This window comes from Macaca mulatta, chromosome 1, assembly GCF_049350105.2.
Source record: "Macaca mulatta isolate MMU2019108-1 chromosome 1, T2T-MMU8v2.0, whole genome shotgun sequence".
NCBI lineage: Eukaryota > Metazoa > Chordata > Mammalia > Primates > Cercopithecidae > Macaca > Macaca mulatta.
This window is the reverse complement of record NC_133406.1, coordinates 185,485,815-185,509,939: the sequence shown is the minus strand read 5'-3', so window position 1 is coordinate 185,509,939 and position 24,125 is coordinate 185,485,815. Positions and strand designations below refer to the sequence as shown.

At 36.8% G+C, this 24,125-nt stretch overlaps 1 protein-coding gene across 3 annotated transcripts in view; it reads right to left on the bottom strand.

Moving 5' to 3' along the window:
• The window catches only part of USP24 (ubiquitin specific peptidase 24), a 148,445-nt gene that overhangs the window by 59,973 nt on the left and 64,347 nt on the right, over positions 1 to 24,125 (bottom strand). For all 3 annotated transcript variants that reach the window (XR_013401708.1, XM_015140361.3, XM_015140366.3), the window contains exons 17-32: positions 22,647 to 22,754; positions 21,800 to 21,949; positions 21,066 to 21,197; positions 19,840 to 19,951; positions 17,977 to 18,053; positions 16,817 to 16,957; positions 16,584 to 16,637; positions 15,446 to 15,561; positions 12,330 to 12,396; positions 12,006 to 12,116; positions 11,202 to 11,300; positions 10,920 to 11,093; positions 7,610 to 7,695; positions 7,350 to 7,443; positions 5,813 to 5,968; positions 2,753 to 2,850 (exon numbers count right to left, since the gene is read on the bottom strand). Coding sequence is in view for 2 of the 3 variants with exons in the window: in XM_015140361.3 (XP_014995847.2) it covers positions 2,753 to 2,850; positions 5,813 to 5,968; positions 7,350 to 7,443; positions 7,610 to 7,695; positions 10,920 to 11,093; positions 11,202 to 11,300; positions 12,006 to 12,116; positions 12,330 to 12,396; positions 15,446 to 15,561; positions 16,584 to 16,637; positions 16,817 to 16,957; positions 17,977 to 18,053; positions 19,840 to 19,951; positions 21,066 to 21,197; positions 21,800 to 21,949; positions 22,647 to 22,754 (1,775 nt within the window). In the remaining variant the exon portion in view is untranslated. The remainder of the gene's footprint in view (positions 1 to 2,752; positions 2,851 to 5,812; positions 5,969 to 7,349; positions 7,444 to 7,609; positions 7,696 to 10,919; positions 11,094 to 11,201; positions 11,301 to 12,005; positions 12,117 to 12,329; positions 12,397 to 15,445; positions 15,562 to 16,583; positions 16,638 to 16,816; positions 16,958 to 17,976; positions 18,054 to 19,839; positions 19,952 to 21,065; positions 21,198 to 21,799; positions 21,950 to 22,646; positions 22,755 to 24,125) is intronic.

Here is a 24,125-nt window from a genome sequence, read left to right as displayed (position 1 = left end):
CCAAACCTATTTTCAAAAGACCCATCAGGGTGATCCTTGGAAAATTTGAGTCAGATCATGGCACTCCTCTGCATAAAATCCTTCAATGGCTTCCTATTTCCTACGCTGAAAAACAGCAGTCTTCACAGCAGCCTATAAGATCCTTCATAACTTGACCTCTGATATCTCTACAATGTCATGCCCCAGACCTCTGTCTCATTTGAGAATGGGAAACACTGCCTCATTCACTCTGCCCCAACCACACTGGCCTCCTGTGGCCTCTGCAGGCACCAGGCAGGTCCCCATGCATGGGTGTGTGCTGGCTGCTCCTCTGAAAAGCTTTCTCCTGGGTCTCGCTCCCTTATCTCCTCAGGTCTTTGCTAGATGTCACCCTAGTGAAGCTTTTCCTGATCACCCTACTGCAAATCACAGCCCCCGAATCCCTGCTTCCTTCTTCATTGTTCTCTACAGCTCTCCTCACCACCTGACACATATTTTTACTTATGTTAATTGTTTCCCCCTTTAAATTGTAAGCTTCATGAGGATGTGGATTTTGGTCTAATCTACTCACTGCTCTGTTCTCAGTGCTTAGAACAGTATCTGGTACATGAATTAAATGACATACACAAATAAGCCAAATGTTTAATGCCTTTAGTTTGACAGCCCTGTAAATGGCTGAGTGATATCAAAGGAGCTTTTACTAAAAACACCTCTACAGTGTTGAACACAGAATGAAGCTACATGTGTGCCAGACCTTCTACAATACCTGGGAATCCTTTTCGCCATCGTTTCCCTGTTTCCCATTCCCTCAACCTCCTCAAGGTCCCTACCCAGCTTCTCTGTGCCAGACCTCCCCACATGAATTCCTTCAACATCCTCTGCTCATGCATCGAGCTGGTGTCCATGCTTTCCTCACCCAGAGGAAATGGTATGCCTACTTCTTTCTAGAGAAAATCTGCTTCCAACTGCAGTACAAGTTGGCCCCATCATTTACCCCTTTCTCTTTTATCTTTATTTTTTTCTCCTTCATTGGTCCCTTTTAGTTAGCCTATGAAGAGAACCAAGTCTTCCAGTTTTCCACAAGCTAAAATCAAAACAGAAAAGCCAACTTTCCCCTCAGTTATTTTTATCTTCAATTTACTGTCACCCCTTTTTTCTGACTCATCTGAAAGGAGAGATCTCTATGCCCTGATGCTACCTTCCTGCCTTATACTTGCCACTCAGCTCTGACAGGTGGATTATGGCCTCATGGTTTTACTCACACGCTCCCAAATCTCTCATGCCATTCTCCACTTTTCTAACAAGCACCCTATCCAATCCAAACCATCTACTTCACATGACTCGGAAGGACCTTGTATGCAATTAAACTTATTTCTCTTGCTTTCCTCTGTTCCTTCCATCTCTCTCTTTGTTTATTTCCCATACTGACTAATGACTCACCATTTCGCCACTCTACCAAGCTACAAACCACAGGGCCATTTTATAAATGTCCCCACCCTCTACCTAGTCATAAATGTCATTCTGTCACTGGCCTTCATCTCCTCTTTGAATACTGTCAGTTCTCAGTCTTCTCTTCCTTCAGTCTCTCCCATTTCCTTTCATCCTCTTCACTGCTGCCAGAGTAATTGTCTCAGGTAATTCTTGGCTTAGAAACTGCCTGCTTTTTCATGGACTACAACACTCATATTCCCCAATGAGACCCTTCTTGACATGTTTCTCTCTTTCATCCTTTGCTTGAACCTCACCAGGCAACTGAGGTGCCCAAGAGAGGTGATGCATCTTCATGCTCTCACTCATCCTTCCCTCCATTACAGCTTGGAGTGCTCTTTCCCTCCTTATTTACCTAGAGGATTTCTAGGTAAATAATTTCCCAATTCCTAGCTCAACGGTCATTTTCTGTGAATCATTTCCTAACCTTATGACCCTAAGCAAATTCAACCAATTTAACCACCACTTTCTCGCCCCACCCCGTCACAAGTACTTTTTATACATAGCTCTGTTTTAATATCTTTTTTTTTTTTTTTTTTTTTTTTTGAGACAGGATCTTGTTCTGTTGCCAGGGTGGAGTGCAGTGGTGCAATCATGGCTCACTGAAACCTCTACCTCCCAAGCTCAAGTGATCCTCCCACCTCAGCATCCCAAGTAGTTGGGACTGCAGGTGCATGTCATCACACTCAGCTATTTTTTTATTTTTACTTTTCGTAGACATGAGGTCTCACTATGTTGCCCAGGACGATCTCAAACTCTTGGGCTCAAGTGATCCTCCTGCCTCAGCCCCACAAAGTGTTGGGATTACAGGCACAAACCACCATGCCTGGCCTATTTTAATACTTATAATATAGTTACCTAGCTGTTTGTTATTCTTTGTTAAAACATCAGCTGCCTCTCAAAGGCAGAGATAATATCTAATTTATCTTTGCATCCACAACACTAATACCTTGCACAACATGGATTCACAGGGATCAAATTCACCTTATTTCAAACTGACGTGAGACACAAAAGAAACAGATATAGTCTCCTTGCTTCTACTCTTCTTGAAGATGTCCCCCACTACCAGATGGGAGACATGTTTCCATACATTTCTCAAATAATCAGAAGTAATAAAAGGATTTAAAATATTCTAAAGGACTGAAACATCATTCCTTCTTATAAGAACTCTCACAATGAGTCATATGATACCTTGTAGGAATAAGCAAGACTTTGCAGGGGAAATTAACTAAAATAACTATATTCATGTTCGGCAACTCATGTAACATGACATTGAAACTCCAACCTCAAACCGCCGGCTTTGAGGAAGTTTTCACAGAAGGATTTGGCACAGCTTCTGGCCATGTCATCATCAGCTGTTGGCATGAGTTTGGAGCTTAGAACCTAGGAAATAGGTAAGCACAATTACTCATTCACACATTTTCAGCAGAAATTACTCTTTTATTAAATAAAACATTCAGACAACTTGAGTTAGAATTTCTTTAAATGTTGCACACTGTTTTCCCCCCAGAAGTATGTAGAAGCTGATGTTTCACGATAAAATAATCACATTTTCCCTATTCTATTTACTTTGGAAGAAAAATCTTTCCATTCTAGAGAAAGTTGGTGTGTTCTTTTCATGAAACTGGCAAACATGAAAGTCTCAGGCCCTCAGGCTTAGATAAGAACAGATAATTCCATGTGATATGCTAGATATATTCTTTGGAAAGATATAAACCAAAGTTTTATAAAACAGCCCATATATTAAAAATGCAAGATGAGTTCCCCAATAACTCTAACTCCTATTTATTGAACACCTACAATGTATCAGGCATACGTATTTTACTTGATAGGTGAGAGAACTGAGACCTGAAAGGTTAAGTAGGTTAAATGACCGCCCACCCAAAGTCGCATGGTTAGAATTCAAATTCAGATGTGTCTCATTCTAACACTCATGCCCTTCTATGATGCCGCAATGCCTACCTAAAGTGGAGTTCAACTGAATACTTTGGTTGGGCAGAATTTCACATAAATAACCATACTATAGCCAAGACTACAAATCTAGTTCACATTCTAGTTTTACCTAGCTGAGAGACCTTAGGCATACAATGCTCCCTTTTGTCCTAGTTTTCTCATCACTAAGTGAGCATAGTAATTACCTTTACAGGAAGATCAAAGGATTAAATACTACAGCACAAGCTTAAAGGTGCTTAGTAGAAGCATCAGGACAAAATAAGTACTCAATAAACAACTGCTTATTTAGTTGTGATTTAAAAATAAAAACTCACATTGCCTCAGTCTTAAACTAGATGTGGCTCAAGATCATTTTCCAGTCTAAAAAAATCTGATTCTATGAACCCATGAGTTTCATGAGTTTAGAACTTAATGTGGGATTTTGTTAAAGATGCCTTCTTCTCAGGTTGCTCTTGGAGAAACAGGTCCACCAACCTGGGATAAAGAGGATTACATGGGAGAAAAGGAACCTGTGCTCTTCTAAGCCCTTCAAGCATATAGAGCTCTTTGTCTACATGGACACTCCGATCCCACCCACCTCATGCTTAATGGACAACAATTTAGTGAACTGACAGGTTTCTTCAAAGACACGGAAATAATCCACTTTGAAGTTTCCTAGCAGGTAAACAAAAGTTAATGAACAAATTGTAAAGAAATTAACCTTTTAGCTGACAGCAAAATAAGAGCTTTTGGGAGTGTTAGGTTTCCAACTGTTTTGTGTATCTAAATCAAAACAAAAAATATCAAAGGAATTCACACTTACTCAGGAGTCCTAAAATGATACCAGAGGTATTTTACTACTGCAGTGCTATGGCTCTAAGATAATGTAATTCAGATAGTTGATGACAAGTTGACCCATTGTTGGACCATTCTGTTTTTCTATCAAATGTGGGTGTTAAAAATTACACTTGAACTTTTTGGAGATAATCATTTAAAAACAAATGACAGATCTGGCAGGAATCACAAGATGCAAATTCTATAGACTTAAATGGGCTAAAAATTCCTAGGCAATTTTCTGTTTTGGAATACTGCATACATTTTATTTTTTGACATCTGTTTATTAAACAGGGTGAACACTAAGTTAGTATTTTCATTTTGAATAAGCCTCCTCAGTATGCACGAAAGTGTAAAATATAATCTAAACAGAAAGCACTTTGGTACTTCATGCTGTTGTTATAACTTAATACTACACTGATTGCTACTACATTTCATAAAGTTAATTCTTAAACACAGGGATGACTCAACCTTGAACATGGTTTTCATGCTGAATACTGTATATATTTTTAAATGTTCACACTAAACAAGGACATGCTTAATTTTTAACATATTTGCTAAGTACTTTTTCCTTTTTAGACCAATATGTCTTTTCACAAGAATGATTAAGGCAAATATGAAATGTCATCACACCCTGAAGCAATAAGATACTGTTTGTATGAAAAGTTATCACATTGTACAAGCAACGAGTGGAAAAATGAAGGACTATAATTATATGCTCCCAATTAGATTGTCAATGAAATGAAACTTGGAAAAAATGCAGGTACCCTCTTAAAAAGTTTGACTTTTGTGTACTTAAGATACATGATATAATAATTAAGCTTGCTTAGGCACTGATATGGATTCTTTATTGCCTAGATATAACGTCCTAAAACAAAGCAAAATCACTCAGGGCCTTATTTTCTTCAAACCAAAAGTGGTATGAGGGTCTGACCTATTACTCTCCAAGAGCAGAACTGATTCCAGTTGGTCACTTTCACATAGTGCTTTGTTTACACTCTGCCATCCAGACTCAGTATATCCAGCTTCCATATGTCTTACTCATAAGATCTTGGAGAGAATATCTTGTTTTTTTCCAACTTTGTTCCTTTAACTACCACTATGACTTATAGACAGTAAACAATTAAATGTATTAGTTTAAAGCTTCCTTTGGGGAGGCTAATTGCAACGAACTGAGTGTTTGTATTCCCCTAAAATTCCTATTTTGGAAGTGAGGACACAGTGAGGCAGTACCATCTATGAACCAGGAGGCCAGCCCACACCAGACACCGAATCTGCCAGTGTCTTGATCTTGGACTCCCTAGCCACTCCAACTAAGAAATAAATGCTTGCAGTTTAAGCCATCCAGTCTACAGTGATTTGTTATAGCAGCCCAAATGGGCTAAGGTAGTGATAAAAATAATCTTTTGCATATTCAAAGGCAAAGAAGTTTCAATTTATAATCTATTTCTTAAAACTAATTTTCAACCAATCATCACATAACAGAAACCTATTTACTTATTTCTGACATGTGAAAGCATGAATCTATAAATCCAAATAGATCTGTCAAAAGGAAACGGAAAGAAATTAGGTTTCTTACTTCCAAGTTGTAGAGCACTCTGAAGGTAGACATTCCCGGGGCAAAAGATCGAAACAGACTTTCTAAAATTGAACTGGCACTTGGCTGGTGCTGTTGCTTTGATGACAGGGATGGAGATTTTGAGGACTGAGAACTTGATTCAGACAGCAATGTTTTCTAAGTTGAAGAGAATAAAAAAAAGACGTAAACTTCTTAAAAGGACAAATTAAAGAGAAATAGATCTTAGTACATGTTCTAATATTCTTTCCCTCTTTAATATAAGCCACACCAATGTTATTTTCTAAAAATTAACTTCATAAAACCACATTACTCTGTAACTATTAAAACATCAAACTTGATCATACAAATTCTAAGCGTTCAACAAGATTCAAATACTACATGAATGCTTCTGAGCATGTATTCTAAGCAACACTGAGAAGGTCATTTTAATTTGTTTCTGTGTTTAAAATTTGTATCTCTAAATATTGATAATAAAATTATAAGACTGCTAAAGTGGTGGGCTTGAAAAATGTGTTAAGCTAATACTAGTGATATATTTTATAATTACATTAGTTCGCTTATCCTTCAAATTAATTTATAAGCAATAAATGACATGACTGAGCTGACCTAAATTTCTAACACTAAATTATAAAATAGAAAATACAGTTCTAACAACTTTTTCTACATGAATTTATTCTGAGAACATAATTAAACAGTATTATAGATAAGACAATATTAATATGTAGATAAATCTCTTAAGGAACCACATTCTAACAATTAACACAAATGAACTTTAAATATCGACTGTGAAAAAATTAAATGGTAATCCATTTATATAAGCAACTCAGACATAGGCAACAATCAGATTCAAAGAGGCATCATAGCTAATGAAAAACTTCTCAGCTGAATCACAACTAGAGTCTGATCTGGGACAAGTAACTTCATCTCTTTGAGCTTTGGTTTCCTAATATATAACATGAGGAGGTGGAAAGGTAGATGATATTAAAGGTTCTTTCCAGTTCTGAAACCTGATGTCATTATTGACTTTTATATAGGCACTTTAAAAGCCAACATTAAGTTCTGATTTCCATTTATGGCAAAGGTATTTCTTTCTTTCTTTTCTTTTCTTTTTTTGAGATAGGGTCTTACTTTGTTGCCCAGGCTGGAGTGCATGTATAATCTTGGCTCACTGCAGCCTCGACCTCTTGGGTTCAAGCTATCCTCCCACCTCAGCCTCCTGAGTAGCTGGGACTACAGGTACATGTCATCACACCAGGGTAATTTTTTAATTTGTAGAGATGGGGTCACCCTACATTGTCCAGGTTGGTCTTGAACTCTGGGGCTTAAACCATCCTCTAACCTCGGCCTCCCAAATTGTTGGGATTACAGGCGTGAGTCACTGCACTGGGCTGGCAAAGGTATTTTTCAAAAGAAGAAAAAACAGTATGGCAAAGATGATATCATATGACCTTGATGTGATTTCAGGTTGCATTTTCACTCACTGAATTGTGATATAAAATTGTAATGCTAGTTAAATAACTATCAAAAATACTCATACCTTTCTTCCTAAAGAATCAAGTTGATCAAGGGCTTCCTGAATGGCTGGATCAGTAGGTATCAAGAGCAGAAGCTTCCGTACTCGTAGAGTTATCCTGAAGTTTTTCAGATACAAACTTTTTTTACATATGAGCCATAGTTTAATAACAAAGTCCATTTGCATGGAATATAAAATAAAATGCATTTCAAGTGAAAAGTGACTTGGCTCCCTAACGTTAGTAACTTTCTCTCTGCCCAAGTCTCACAAATATTTATATTTACCTTGGCTCTTCCAGATTGGCGAGCTGATAAAGCATGTCAAATACATTACATACGAGAGCCATCACTACGCCAGGGAGGGATTTCTCCTGATGGAAAAAAGCAAAATAGAAATTCAAATTTACAAAAGAATGTTCTCCTTTCCTAATCAAACTTACAAGCAATAAAAATACTAGTTCTGAAAGGCTGGTCACCGTAAAGCTTGAGGGAAGCACAGTGCTCATCTGTACTGAAGAACACCACATTGGAACATAATAGATGAGGGATCACTACCTTCTAGTGTGTATTACTTGCTCTCCCTTATCCTGGCCACCTGCCAGTGAAGGGACTAAGATGACAAAGGCAGGCACAGTAGAAGAGAGGTAAAGCAGAGGGCATATGTAATTAATATAATGGAGAGCAGGCACCACTGAGCTAATGACTGCTCACTACCAGAGAACAGGGTGAGTGATGTGAAAACAAAAGTAGTGTGTTTATGTATCTACATTCACACATAACACTAGATATATGTAATTTAAGTTGAGAAAAAGAAGTTACCATGTTTTTTTCCTAAAGATCAGAAAAGACAAAATGGTTATAACTGCATAAAAGAGATTTGGATATGATTAAAGTACTATTTTCTGGTTATAAGGAATAAGAAATCGGACATCATTACACAATGTATTTACAAGTGGGAAGATTTTTAATAAATTCAGGATAAATGTGAGACAGTTAAAAATTAGTAAACTTGAAGACACTATGTACATTGTTTTTGTTGTTATTTAGCTGCTATAATACCATTCTGAGTGGGATTTCTTTTTAAAATTCTTGTTATATATGAAACATAATTTTTTTTAAAATTGAGATGGGGGTCTCACAATATTGTCCAGGTTGGTCTTGAACTCCTAGCCTCCAGCAATCTTCCTGCCTCAGTCTCCCAAACTACTAGGATTACAGGCATGAGCCACCACACCACCACACCCAATCTTTCAATACAGTTAACTTTGACAATCCCACAATACCAACACAGGCTGAGTATCCCTAATTCAAAAATCTGAAATGTGAAATTCTCCAAAATCGGAAATTTTCTGGGTGCCAACATGATACCACATGTGGAAAATTCCATGCCTGACCTCATGTAACCGATTTCAGTCAAAATCTTGTTTCATGCACAAAATTACTTAAGATGTTGCATAAAATTACCTTCAGGCTATGTATATAAGGTGTATATGAAACATAAATAAATTTAGTGTTTGGATTTGGGTCCCATCCTCAAGATATCTCATTATGTATATGCAAATATTCTAAAATCCTAAGGACTACTCAACTTGCACTAAACTTTAAGAATTCTTTGATCTCTCTAGTAAGGTTTATGCTCTGTAAATTAAAAAGATGCAGTCACACCAAGTCTTATGTTTGGAATTAAAGAAATATATATAATAACCATAGGGGGAAAAAACTGTGTATGTCTTTTCAATACCTTTATTTTACATTAGCTTGCTTTCTATATAGAAGCCAAAAAAGCAGAACAGTCTTACGCAGCTTTGTACACCTGGAGTCCTAACACAGACAAGGTACAAAATAAATCAATTCATGAAGTCACTGAAATACTGATTATCTATCGCGTTCTAGGCACTGTTTTGGGTGTCAAGGATGCAGCAGTGAACCAAGCAGAAGAAAATCTGCTTTCATGGAGCTTACATTTTATTGGGGGAGAGAGATAAACAAGATAAATAAAATACACAGTATGCTAAAGAAAAAATAAAGTAGGGAAGGGAAATAAAAAGATACAGGGATAGGAAAGAGGCTGAAAATCTAGATAAGACAGTCAAAGAAGGCTGCCTGAGAATATGAGTAAAAGCTGAAGAAAGTGAGAGTGAGCCACCTATATATCAGGAAAGAACAGTTTAGGCACAGGGAAGAGCAAGTTCACAGACCATGCTATTTGAGGACCAACGTGGAGGCCAGTGCGGCTGGAGTGGTGAGAGGAGAAGCTCACAGGAGACAACCTTGGAGAGGCTCTGGGGGACACATTAGGAAGGCCCTGAAGGTCCCAGTAAAGACTGGCTCTTATTCTGAGTGAGACAGTAGCCACTCGGGCAGAGTGGTACAATCTGACTTATGTTTAGTAAGATCCTGGGCCACTGGGTGCCCTGTAGCGAAGAGACTGAACTGGTGTAAGAGCAGAAACTGTGAGAGCAGTTAGGATACTATTAAAACATGCCAGGTGAGGCATGGTGATTGCCTAGACTGGTGTGCAAGCTGTGGATGCAGAAAAAAGTAGCTGGATTCTCGATGCATTCTGAAGGTGGAGTCAAGAATTTGCTCATGGACACGGGTGTGAAAGAAGGAACCCAAAGATTCTGACATGAGCCAACTAGAAGACTGGAGATGCCATCATTTGCGATACAGCAAGAAAGAGATTTGGAGTGGGAGTGAGGTAGTGGGGAAAAGGGTATAAGGAGTTCAATTTGCAATAAATTAGGATTGGGGTGCCTTGTAGACACTTAAGAGATGGTTAAAGCTAAAAACTAGAAGTCAGCAATGTACACACAATATGCTGAGACTGGAGACTGGATGAGATTATTAAGGGAATGACTGTAGACAGAGGAGAGGTCCAAAGATTGGGCCAGGGAACTCCTCAGTACAGAGATCAGGGAGATGAAGAGAAATTGGCAAAGGAGACCAAAAAACAAAAAACCAACCAAACAAAAAAACCAAACAGGCAAAGAGGCAGTGGAAAGTCACACAAGTCCTGAAAGCCAAGTGAAGAGTGTTCCAAGGGGGAAGTGACCACACGTATCAGCTTCAATGAAACACCAAGAAGACAAGGACTAAGAGGTGGAGGTGACAGACTAACTTGAAAAGAGGTTAATTCTTATCAAGGGAGATCAAGACAGGATGTCAAAGAAAAGCTGGAAAGAAGTTTAGACAACTCTTTCAAGGAGCTTTGCTGATTTTGGAAGGAGAATGGGGCAGAAACTAAAGTGGAAATGGGGTGAAGAGTTTCTTTAAGATGGAGGAAATAACACAACATGCTTGAACACTAATGGGAATGACCCAGTAGAGAGGGGGAAAAAAAAATCAATGAAGAGAGAGATGCATGAGAGGACAGTGAGTGGCCAGGCAGAATCATTCAGTGATTGACTCAGAAGGCTGGTAAATTATATTATCTTCTTCTCTCAACTGAATCCCAGCCTTTGTTATACAGTTTGGAAGAGTCAGAACTTGTCTGAGAGAAAAGGATATCATCATCCAAACCCATATGGGCGGAACACAAAAAGACAGTGATTGTTAAGTTCTTGTTTTTAAATTGAAATTGATCACCCAGTACCTGCTCCATGGCGTATGAAGAACTAAAAACCCCACTGCTGCTGCTGCTGGAGCTGGTTGAAGAATCTGCTGAACTCCCAGATGGGGTCCCACTGCCAGAAGTCTTCACTGTAAGGATCTGTTCATCAGAAAAGCCCAGTTGGTGGAGTAGCTTTTGATCTTTATTCACTGTCAGCTGCAAAAAGTGGTTTCTTAATTATCGAGAGGAAAAGAGGAAATTATTCATATCAGGCTAAATATTTGTATCATTTATTATTCATAAAAACTGCTTATTTAAACCTACCAGGCTATCATTTGTAAATATCTGTATATTATCCATAGGAGAGCACAACTGCTTGGCTATTTTCCACCGGACACTCCCTATGGTTTCATTACTGTGAGCCTGTAAAATAAAATTAAACATGTTGTGAGAGAATTCATTTATTTATTCATTTAAACAACTGGTCATCTACTAGGTAATGGGCACTGTTCTAGAAGCTGGGAACACAGCAGGGAACATAAAGACAAGAACCCCTACCCTCGTGAGGCTTCCCTTCTGCTATAATTAAATGTTCCATTCCACACTCCACCTCCTCCCCATCAAGCATGGAATGAGACCTCAAGCCCTTCTTCCACTGCGGTGTTGTCCACTCTTTCCCTTTTTCACTGTGCTCCCCTCACACCAGCCACCTTGCTTGCCTTTGTACCTGTTCCTCCATTTGCCTGGAATGTTCTCCCAAGCAAACGTCATTTACCCTGTCACTTTACTCAAGTTTGTGCTCAAATGTCACCACCTCAGAGAGACCTTTCCCTGTCCACCTTTAAATAAAATATTTTGTGCATTCCCATCACCCTCTTATCACCGTCCTCACCAATGTATCCTACTTTACTCTTATTTGTTCTTTATAATACTCGCCACTGCCTGACATTATATAATATTTATTTATATATCTGCTTATACCCCACAGTTTCATTTCAGGTCTTTATTCTACATCTGTTTACCAAACAGCCTTTAGAATGATTATTTATGTAGCTATCTCAATCAAGACTGCTTTATGAAACTAATAAGACAACATGAAAATGGCTATAGTTCTTAATGTAAACCTACCTCGACAGTGAAGGTATCTTTGGTAGACTCATAGGTAACATTAAGAGTTAAAAGATGTCCATGAAATGAGGCACCATGAGGTAGAATAGTTCGTGGAACAGAGTAAAAATCCTTAAAAAACAAATAAGTCAAGTCAGATGGACAGTACCACATCAGAAATACATACCTATGTACATATGATGAATGGAGATGCTTTCTTAAGAAAAGAGATGCTAACTGGGTGTGGTGGTGTGTTAAACTCCCAACTACTAGAAAGGCTGAGGTGTCAAGATGGCTTGAGCCCAGCCTAAGCAACATGCGTCTTAAAAGAAGGAAGCGGCTTACCTCTATAGTGATCACATAGCGCTCTGCCAGAAGCAGCAGTCTCTCAATTATTACAAGTTTAGTGGATCTACAGATTAAAAAAAAAAGTATTACAATGTATTTGAAGTGAGTTACTGATCTGACCTCAATTCTAGTCTGTTTCACCAAAACCACAGTAACAGTTAGCACTCAGTGGTCAAGGACTGAAATTTGCAAAGATTAAACTTCCCTTTTACCCAATGGGGAGGTGGTTCTACCAGCTGACAGCTGTAGCATACAGATGGAATAAGGGAGAAGCCTGTACCTCCCCATGTTTCCTTTCCTTTCTTCTATTTAATTCTTTAAACAGTTATTCCACAAATGGAGGACCTGGGTTTCTAGGCCTATCTGTCCATTAATTCATCAAGAATGAAATCAGTGAGTTTGACTCTCATTAATCTTGTAACTAAAATATGACATACAATTCTGTGAACACATGAAATCTGACAAAGTTCTGAACTGCCTGAGAATTAGAAGACAAATGCAAATCAGTAAGTATGACACAAACAAAAGTTGCTATCTGAAATCTGAGGTCTCTTTTGGTTGAAGACTTACGGGATCTTACTTATCAGTTGAAATAATCAGACTGCAATATTCATCAGCTTATATAGTCATAACCCCATACTTTACTAAAGAAAACATTGCATGTATTAACATTAAGAAATGAAAATCCAAGTCCTCTTAATTTAAACATTTTATATTCCCGAGAGTCTAGATATTTCAAAGAGGTATATTTCTAAAACTGAAAAGAGGTACCACCATTTTCTAACAATTGGTCTGGTATGCTGATTAGCAGTACCAAAAATTTCACTCTAAAAACAGCTGATTAAACACATTTCAGCAGTTCTATTAAATATATTTAACGGAGTTCTAAATTATTCCAGTCTATGGGCAAGAACTAGAACTTGAAATTCAGATGAAAAATTTTTAGAAAATATTTAAGTCCATAATAAGTGAGTGAACTATTGAGTGAACTGTTTTTAAATTATGCCTCAATAATGAATTAAATCACAGACAGTATTATGAAATACTGTACAGATGACAGAAACCCCACTACCCCAAGTTGGAACAATTATGGATACTGAAAAGTTCTTTCCAAACTAGTGAAATGAGATAAACTACAATGTTCTGGTTCAAATTTGACTTTGAAACTATATATTCTTATTAATCCAATTTAGAGTTTGTAATAAGAATATTTTAAATTATGTGGTTTTTCTCTGTAGTCCACTAAATATGAAATGATTCAGAATAAAAAGCACTTAGTAAAGAGAAAAAAACAAAAAGCATAGTCATTTAAAGAAGTAGGAGTTTGGACATCCTAACCCAAAAGCACATAAAATACACTTACATTCTAATTTATCAGATAAATAAACTATTAAGGAACTGAGTCATAGAGATGGACTACATCTTACAAACATGTAATTGGGAATTCTTAATATACATTTTAAATGAAAGTCTATTTGAGATATACTTCCAAGAATGTAGGAATGTGCAAGTCATGTTAGTGTTCTTATCATGAGTTGAATCTATCATTACTTCTGCCATTTAAAAATGAAGTCTGAGAAGGCTGAGTTTATTGGCTTCCTTCATATTAACGAAGTATAGTGACACAGTACTCAAGTCATTTTTAAAAAGAAGAATGGGCTGGGAGCAGTGGCACAAGCCTGTAATCCCAGCACTTTGGAAGGCTGAGGCGGGCGGATCACCAGGTTAGGAGATTGAGACCATCCTGGCTAACACGGTGAAACCCCGTCTCTATTAAAAATACAAAAAATTAGCCGGGCGTGGTGCCGGGCGCCTGTAGTCCCAGCTACTCGGGAGGCTGAGGCAGGAGAATGGTGTGAACCCAGGAGGCGGAGCTTACAGTGAGCCCAGATTGCGCCACTGCACTCCAGCCTGGGCGACAGAGAGAGACTCTGTCTCAAAAAAAAAAAAAAAAAAAGAAAGAAAAAGAAAAAGAAGAATGGGGGAAAGGACTCACTGCTTTGATTCCCCTTTTTAAAGGAAGGCTTTAACAAGCAAAGGAATACCCTTATTCAGTTGTGAATAAGAATAGTCACTCTAGAGTAGAGACAGACTCTATGAGTACCTATCACTAGAGGGCAGGAGCAGAGTGAGGTACGGAGAGCAAGCCCTTCCCAGAGCACTCGCCAGTTTTGTGGCTCACGCCTGTAATCCCAGCACTTTGGGAGGCCGAGGCGGGCGGATCACAAGGTCAGGAGATCGAGACCACGGTGAAACCCCGTCTCTACTAAAAATACAAAAAAAAAATTAGCCGGGCGTGGTGGCGGGCGCCTGTAGTCCCAGCTACACAGGAGGCTGAGGCAGGAGAATGTCGTGAATCCGGGAGGCGGAGCTTGCAGTGAGCCGAGATCGCGCCACTGCACTCCAGCCTGGGCGACAGAGCAAGACTCCGCCTCAAAAAAAAAAAAAAAAAAAAAGATTTCATCAATAATAACTGAAAACTCAAAAAACAGCAGTGTAATAGATTAAGAGCCAATGTACAAAAAAAAAAAAAAAAAGGAGACAATGTCAGTTTAAAGTTTTAACACAAACATTGGGGGATAAAGTTCTCACTAAAAATTATTTTGAAAAATACTTTTATTATTTGAATATTTTATGATTATACTATAATGCATAATTTTAATTAATCATCTTCCACTTCATTCTTCTTACCCTATTAATGCTCTGAGCTTGAGTATTCAAGGAGAAAAGCCTAAGTAAATATTTTAAACTTGAAAAAAATTAATCTTCATACAATGTATGTGTATTCCATTCTAAACAGTAAGTTATTCATACTACATAGAATAAAAGTAAAATGAATCAAATAAAAACTAAAACAAGAAGACTTGTCCACCAGGTAGAAGGGTAGGCACAGGGCAGTACTTGGGTGGTTCTGGTGATGACCTACACAGAGAACTTCCAAAGAGACACAGATTCAGGGGTGTATGATGGGGAACATGTAATTCTCAGGATTATGACAGCTTGCAAAAATGATGATACAAAATGACGAAATCAATAATTCAGAAACCTACACAAAAAATACCATTTAAAACTGACGTATGTGTGTTGTGTATTTTTCACTTCTGATCACTTACCTATAAGGAGACTGAACTGAGGTTGCTACAGTTGGCATGGCAGTTGCTGTAAGCATTTTTGTTGCTCTGGTCACAGCATGTGTTAGAGTGGGGCCACCAAGTGCTGAACTGGCTGCCTAAAAGATACCAATCAATCATTCTTTATCAGGGGTTCTCAACCTGGACGCTAATGACATTCTGGACAGGATAATTTGCTGTTGCAGAGGGCTGGCCTGGGCATTCATTGCCAGATGTTTAACAGGATCCCTGGCCTCTACCTACCTAGGGACCAGTAGGATGCTTCTAGTTGTGACAACCAAAAATGTCTCCAGATATTACCAAATGACCCCCAGAGGCAAAATAAGCTACAGCTGAGAACTAGTGCCCTACATACATATGTTAATACTTACATGGGACCTCATAAAGGGTATTTGAATACTTGAATATTTTTTTATAATGACATATTTGGATAGAAGTCACAATTAGGGAAATACTGTACATATTCTAGCACATACTTATCATCAGAAAGTTTAACTTATTGGAGTTGGGAGGCAGTAGCATTTTAGGCTTTTGGAATATTTTTGATTAGATATGAAACTTAAGCATATCAACTGAATATGAACGTTTAATGCTTTAACCGTCATGCTACAAATAAAAGAGATACATGTGAGGTAGCATTACACAGCAGGCTTCTAATGGACAAAGACAACCGATACCACCTACTACTAACTGTCCTGCTGTGGCCTTTAATAACATTTATGGTATAACTAGGTGAAACATAAAGTAAAAAAAAAAAAAAGAAAAGAAGCAGTGCTTGTATAAAATTCCTGAACAGAAAAAGAAAAAAGAGAAAAAGATTCTATTACAAACATGGAATGTATAGACGACCTATTTTCTGAAGATAGTTCCTATACTCCAAAAGGGGAGGAAGGTGGATGGAGTGGGGAAAACAGCTGATGAGAGGGAGAAAGATTTCCTATAAAGTACACTTATATATTGGGCAAACATCTGTTCCCTATGCCACAATATGGTACTATTGATAAATTCTTCAATAGGATCCAGCCACAAACATCAACATTATAAATTATCTAAAAAGATAAAATTACAAAAGAAAAAAAAATTTACCTCAAAGAGAGGTCAAATAAAATTTGCTACTCACTTCTAATCTTGTGTAGCAATCAGCAATGAATTTCTTATGTAAAGATACTGAATCCTGAAAGAGTACATGGAAATTACAATTAGTCCTTGACATTTAGTTGTAATCATTATTCAGCACAAAATATCAAAATAAGCCAATTTTTGGTCATGCCAAGGATCACAGCTTATCACTAAAATATATATATAATTTTCTGCTTTCTTGTGTATGGGTAACTTCTTTCCTTAGATACCTACCTTCTTTAATCTAGGATTTAGATTAATGTAACTATAGTTTATGATTAGCTGAATAGCTTCATTAGCAATTTCTTCATCAGGTGATTCCATGGCTATTTTCCAAATGAAATCCATTCCTATCAATTCCAGCTTTTCTACATACTGTTCAAAAGAAGAAAAATTATAAAGCATATCAGGATCACAAAATTACAAAACCACAAACAATTATTTTGTTACATCACGAGTCCACACTTCTTCAGTTCAATACGAATTAAGGCTGCAAAACCTCAGCTATATGAAAATAATATTATACTGATGTGGAACTTTAAAAAGCAACCAACCACAGAAGCACTGGGCAAATTCCATGGGAACCAGGATAGGTATGGAGATATCTCTTCAGACGTCCCTAGACCCAAACTGGACACACAGCCCGACAGGCTACTGAAGCAGAAATAGAGGAGGAGTGAGATGGGCACCATTTTCAGGAGCTTTTCTTCAAAAGGAAACACAGTCAAGCCAGAAGTGGTCACTAATTCTTGGGGCTCAATCTGGTCTTTCTAAAGCTCAGTAGGCAACAGCAGGACCCAGAGCTTGTAAGATCTGGTAAAAAGATCTTACCACCCAGGAAGTCATGTCTTGAATAAAAAGGACGTAGAAAAAGAGTTAATAAGCCTTTTTTTCTTTTCCCCCAAAGGGGTATGTGTAAATATAAACATAAGCTGTACATCCTAGTTTTCCTGCCTGTCTATTCCTGAATTTTTCTCCCCAAATCCCTGCCATTGTGATCCCAGGACGAAGACTGCGCTTGCTTTTTTAGGTACATGTGAACTGCTGGATCTGAGGAGTTGGAAGCTTAGGTGAACTATCCCTGCTCTGCATTCATGTAGCCACAGGAGGCCACTGGCTGTCCCTAGATCAGCCAGAAACAGAGAGATGTGAGGAGGGACTGGTGTCCTCCCAGGTAGCTGGTGAGGCATGGTAGTGCAGGTAGGAGCCTCCCTTACACTCTAGGAGAAGCTCTGTCATCAAGGTAGAAACTGGCAGTCAAGGAGATGCTGTTCTTTAAAAAAAAAAAATCCATGTTATCTCTCAACACTTTTTTTTCGTTTGTTTTTGTTTTGCTGAATATCAAGTTATACTAGATTATCCCAACTCTCTAGATTTGAGAATAACATACTTACCAACTGAGCTCCTTGTCTTTTCAATCGATGATCACAAAGATTCACATTTTCAAAAAAAGTTTTAAATAAGTTAAAACCTGTAATTATAAAATGCCAAATAAATTCATGTACTCTAGGTAACACAGATAATCAATGAAAAGACTCAAAGTGGATCAAGAACTAAAACCGTAAGACTCTTGGCATTGGTTTCTTAGATATGGTACCAAAGCAGAAGCAACAAAAGAAAATATTAGTAAATCGGATATAATCAAAATTAAGTGCTTCAAATGACACTAACAAGGAAGTGAAAAGACAACTCACATAATAGAAGAAAATACTTGCAAATCAACTATCTGATAAGGAGCTAGTATCTAGAATACATAAAGAACTCTTACAACTCAACAATTAAAAGACAAACCCATTTTAAAATGGGCAAAAGATTTTAAGATTTCTCTAAAGAATATAAACAAATGGCCAATAAGCACATATAAATAGATGCTTAATATAATTAGTCACCAGAGAACCGCACATTAAAACCATTAGATTTGGCCGGGCGTGGTGGCTCAAGCCTGTAATCTCAGCACTTTGGGAGGCTGAGGCAGGCGGATCATCTGAGGTCAGGAGTTTGAGACCAGCCTGACCAACATGGTAAAACCCTGCCTCTACTAAAAATACAAACATTAGCCAGGTGTGGTGGCATGTGCCTATAATCCCAGCTACTTGGGAAGCTGAGGCAGGAGAATCACATGAACCTGGGAGGTGGAGCCAAGATCATGCCACTGTACTCCAGCCTGGACGACACAGCAAGACTCCATCTCAAACAAACAAATAAAAAAAACACCCATTAAATTCTGATACCACTTTATACCCATTAGGATGTCTAAAACAAAAAAAGGCAGATAATAACAAGTATTGGTGAGGATGTGAAGAAATTGGAACCCTCATATATTGCTGGTGGGATTACGAAATTACAAAATAGTGTGGCACTTTGCAAAACAGGCAGTTCCTCAAAGGTTAATTACATATCACAACAATCTGACTTCTAGATATACATCCAAGAGAAATGCAAACTAATACCCACAGAAAAACTTGTACATGAATGTTTACAGCAGTATTAACCATAACACCCAAAAAGGGGCAATAATCAAAATGTTCATTAGCTCATGAGTGGATAAATAAAATATGGTACACCCACACAGTGGAATATTATAAAGCCATAAAATGGAACGAAGTGCTGATACATGCCATAACCTGGGCGAACCCTGAAAACATTATGCCTTAATACAATGAAAGAAGTCAGAGACAACAGATCACAGTGTATGATTCCACTCATATAAAATGTTCTGATTAGGCTAATCCATAGACAGAAGATAGATTAGAGGCTGGATAAAATGAATGGAAAGTGACTGTTAATGGGTATAGGTTTATTTTTGGGGTGATGAAAATGTTCTCGGATTGGAACAGAGTGAAGGTCACATAATTTTGTGAATATACTAAAAGCCACCATTTGTACACTTTAAAAAGTGAGTTTTATGGTATGTAAATTATATCTCAATTTAAAAATTCAATGAAAAGAAACACCTGAAAGGAGGATTTCTATACTTTGATACATTTTTACCTTAATGAATCCTTTTGTACTAAGAAATTTTAAAAAGACAATTTGGCAATTTGACCTAGCAGGCCATATGATTTAAAAACTAATTATAAGATACCATTCATGTAAAAAGGAATTTGAGTACTAAATATGTCTTTATATGTACATGAAAAATTCTAGAATGATATTCCTGTTTAGTTGCTTCTGGGAAGGAGGATTAAAAGTAAAGGAAAGAATAACAATTCTTACTTAAAAGTACTGAAAAAAAATGATCTTAAGTTTTTTCCTACCATTCATAGTGATTTCATATGACTCCAATTTAAGAATTTTCTCCTTGAAGAGCTGTTGCTGAACATCACTCTCGAGATCATGCTGCCCTTTTGTAAACCATTCAAAACACATCTGTGGAATAAGACAAATATTACCCTGTAACTAAGATCCATTTCAGGCACATACATATTCCAAACTGGAAAAGTAAAGATAAATTATTTTAATACTTCAAATGTTTATATTGTCAAAATACCATTCAAAGCTAAAATGCTTGGAATTCTGAAATTAAATGAAGCAGTTACTAGCAATCTTTCCTCTAGATAATGAAAATATCTACTCATACTTTTCACTGGATTTTATACTTGGGTTTTTCCATCAACATTTATCGCCTGCTTACGCCAGGCACTATCACAATAGTGAAGCCTTTCGACAAGTCTAGGAAGTAGTTAATATTATTCTGTCAAATAAGATGAGGAAAATGAAATTCACTGTTAGAAAACATCAAGACAGGTGTTTTGTTCCTGATTTAATCTATCTTTGGCTGTTTAATTATAGTTTAAAAAAAATTTGGCCAGGTACCAATTCTTCTTCTGTTTTTGGGGTGCAACATCATTATAGGAACTCAAAGTTTTCTTTTTTTTTTTGAGACGGAGTCTGGCTCTGCCGCCCAGGCTGGAGTGCAGTGGCCGGATCTCAGCTCACTGCAAGCTCCGCCTCCCGGGTTCACGCCATTCTCCTGCCTCAGCCTCCCATGTAGCTGGGACTACAGGCGCCCGCCACCGCGCCCGGCTAGTTTTTTGTATTTTTTAGTAGAGACGGGGTTTCACCGTGTTAGCCAGGATGGTCTCGATCTCCTGACCTCGTGATCCGCCCATCTCGGCCTCCCACAGTGCTAGGATTACAGGCTTGAGCCACTGCGCCCGGCCTAAAGTTTTCTGTTGATAATTTAAAATTAGTTTCATATGGAGGGGAAAAAACTTAAATATATCTAGAATTCTTTATACTCATTTGGTTAAACTTGGTATTTTATCCAGAATGGTATCAAAATTACCAAAGAACTCATACATTTATTTTTATCATGAATACATGTTATATAAAACATTTTTTCAGCACTTACAGTTCTTGGCCCATACTATTTATGCTTATATAAACTGAAAAGTGTTTAGAAGATGTGAAAACACTTTTAAGAAAAAGTGAAATATTTAAATATTTCTGCCTTACTTTATCCACACTACCATCTTCTTACCTCTCTATCTAATTCACAAACATCCTGGCCAGTTACAAGACACTCCCAGATCTCCTTGGCACGATTCCAGCCCAGATACAGAGTAGCTTCTTGCAAGAAAAATGCCAGAAATTTTAGATGTGCTTCTAAATACTGCAAAAAGAAATAATGCTAATTAGTTAACTCCAGGCATTCATTCCTAAAAGCAACATTAAAACAAAACTCTTAAGTTTTAACAACAGTTTTACTTAATCCTTTTTCATATAATTTAGGGTAAAGTAAATATTAGAATTCTGTTTACAAGTTGATAGTACAATGTAATAGCAGCTATCTATCTCAAGTCTATTAGAAATTCGGTTGATTTTGGACGTCAATAAAATGTAATTTCAGCAATCTCAGAGTAAAACACTACAAACTCACAACTTTCCTAATTTCACAATTAGGAAAAAACAAATTTTTTCCTAATTTTTTAAAGAACTATAATATTGCTAATCAATTGATTTGAAAAACAAAACCCATTATCCACTGAATTAGCAATTATTATTTCAGATCAAAAACAAAGAAAAAGATGTTTATTCCTTCATCATATGAAAAATAATTCACAAACATCAAGATACAAAACTGTTTCATCACTACAAAGATACCTCACACAACCTCTTTATAGTTACAGCTAACAAAAATTCTTTTTATAGTAAAAGTAGAAAAAGGTCCAATGAATGTTGTAAATCATGAAGCAAAAACACAAGGCCTGATACCTCCCGGTAAGTGTACCGGCCATCCACTAGTGTAGAGCTACTTAAGCCTCCAGGCCCGGCCACAGCAGCTGCAAGCCGATGACAAGCGATCAAACTTCCCGTTACCAATTTCACTATTTCAAAATTTTTCTTCAAGTCTTGAATAATGCTCTTGGCGAAAATAACAAAAAGAAAAGTGGTAATGAGAATTTGCAGTTATTTTGTTGGTTTAATACAAGCTGCTATTTAAATATGTAGTCCTAGATGAGACAAAGCAAACATAAGAATTTCCTCATTCATATTTCCTACACAAAAGTAAACAAAATCAATCTGGTATGTACATTTACTAGAAAATTAATAAACTACTAACATTTTCCATCTAAAAAAATTCCTTTTTTTTTTTTTTAAAGCTATTTAAAAGTTATTTAAAAGTTTAAAGTTATTTAAAAATAACTATTTCACTTCCTGTATACTTTTCTGGATCGTTCTTCCCATGTCTATATACTGAGGAAACTCTAGTACTTTAAGCAAACTAATCTTTTTATGATACAAAACAAGCAACAAGCTTTTTAATCTTTTCAAACCAATTTTTAAAATGCCATTCTAACTTTTAAAAATTGGTTTAACTTAATTATTTCAAAATTAAGCAAATAAAAAGAAAATGAGTTAAGGAGATACCAAAAAAAAAAAAGCTCCACAGAAATGAAAGCAGAATGATGCTTAAACTCAAGATTATTAAATGATGTAAGTGAATTACATTAATAAACATAAAGATAGTGACTATAAACTCAGCAATTTTAGCCATATTCTGTTATTATAAAAGTTATGCCAGTAACTGTATAATAATAAAAAATAGCTATACCCTTACCTTGTCTTGCTTTTGATAAGTTTGTTTTATGAATGAGCGAGTAATTTCATGGAGCTGACGTAAAGCTGGTACCACCCATACAAACTGAGGATTATTAAGCTGAGATGACTAGAGTTAAAAAGAAGTTACATTAATTAAATTTAGAAATAAACAGGAGATTCATTTATTAGCTATACAAAATTTCCAAGTCAATCAGGTTTGTTACACATTTTATTATTTTACTCTTTATATTGACCATTTAGAGCTTATCTCCATGCACTCATAATTCAGTCTTCAACTTCTTAATCTGCATGCAATTTCCTAAAGCCAAGAACTGCAAACAGGAGTGGATGTGAAGTGACAGTAAATGTACAGGGGTACATCAGCAAAAAACAGACAAGGAATTAGCAACTTCAGAGGACAGATTAAGTAGCACAGGCTGCTAAGTCATGTTGACACAAAATAAACTGATGGCCAAAGCTTAACTTGGATAATACTGAACTGCATGGTAAGTAAAATGGAGTAAGAATATTGCTTTCTATGATTATATGATTAAGATACCAATGACATGATCAAGACACCAATAGTGGTCTAAATATTAAAGAAAATATTCATAATCTGTATTTCCTAGTTAAAACATTTTCATAAGAGGTAATTCTACTTTTATTATTACAGACATTTTACACTTACACTGTACATTTTTCAAAACACTTTCAAATATATTATTTCTGAAACTGGTATATGACAATCCAGATTGTCATAGTACAGATCTAAAAAGTCTACTGTTCGTGTAATACTCTTTATAAAGACAACTACTTTTTAATAAATAGCATCTTTCAAACTATGAAATTTCAAAATTGGTAAGAATTTCAGTTAAAACATGACTATTAAATCTCTAACCAAAAAGCTGAGTAAAAACTTAACTCCTCAGCATTCTTCAGAGGCTGAATTTTTTGTTTTAAAGCCTCCTTGTTCTATTGAACCTTAGTATAAGATGAAGACCCTTGTGGAGGGGAAATACACTTTTGTTGTCTTTGTAGAGAAACATCTCACTATTGAATATGTAAATGTGTTATTGTCACACAATAGTTTTTTCCTTGCCTCATAGAGATCAGCCAATCCTCAATCAGCAAATCAGATATTTCCTAGATTCTAAGACAAAGATTTCATATATTTTAACATTTCTGAAATGGACACATTAGACAATTATGTCAAAAGAAACTCACTAGCCACTAGGCACAGGGGAGTAAGTTTTTATATAGCTGTGCTTACCTGAGTATGTGCAAACTTAGCTGGACACAAAAGGTATTTGTTCATCTACCTGTCATTTTAGTTGTTACCTGGTATAGGTAGTACCAAACAAGAATGGCTTTCTCACTTAAATTTGGATCACTAATATGTTACTTAAATGTTATAAAAAATATTACACTATAATGCAGCACTAACTAACCAGTTGTGTCCATCAACATAATTAAACTAAAAGAAAACAGTGGTCTCACA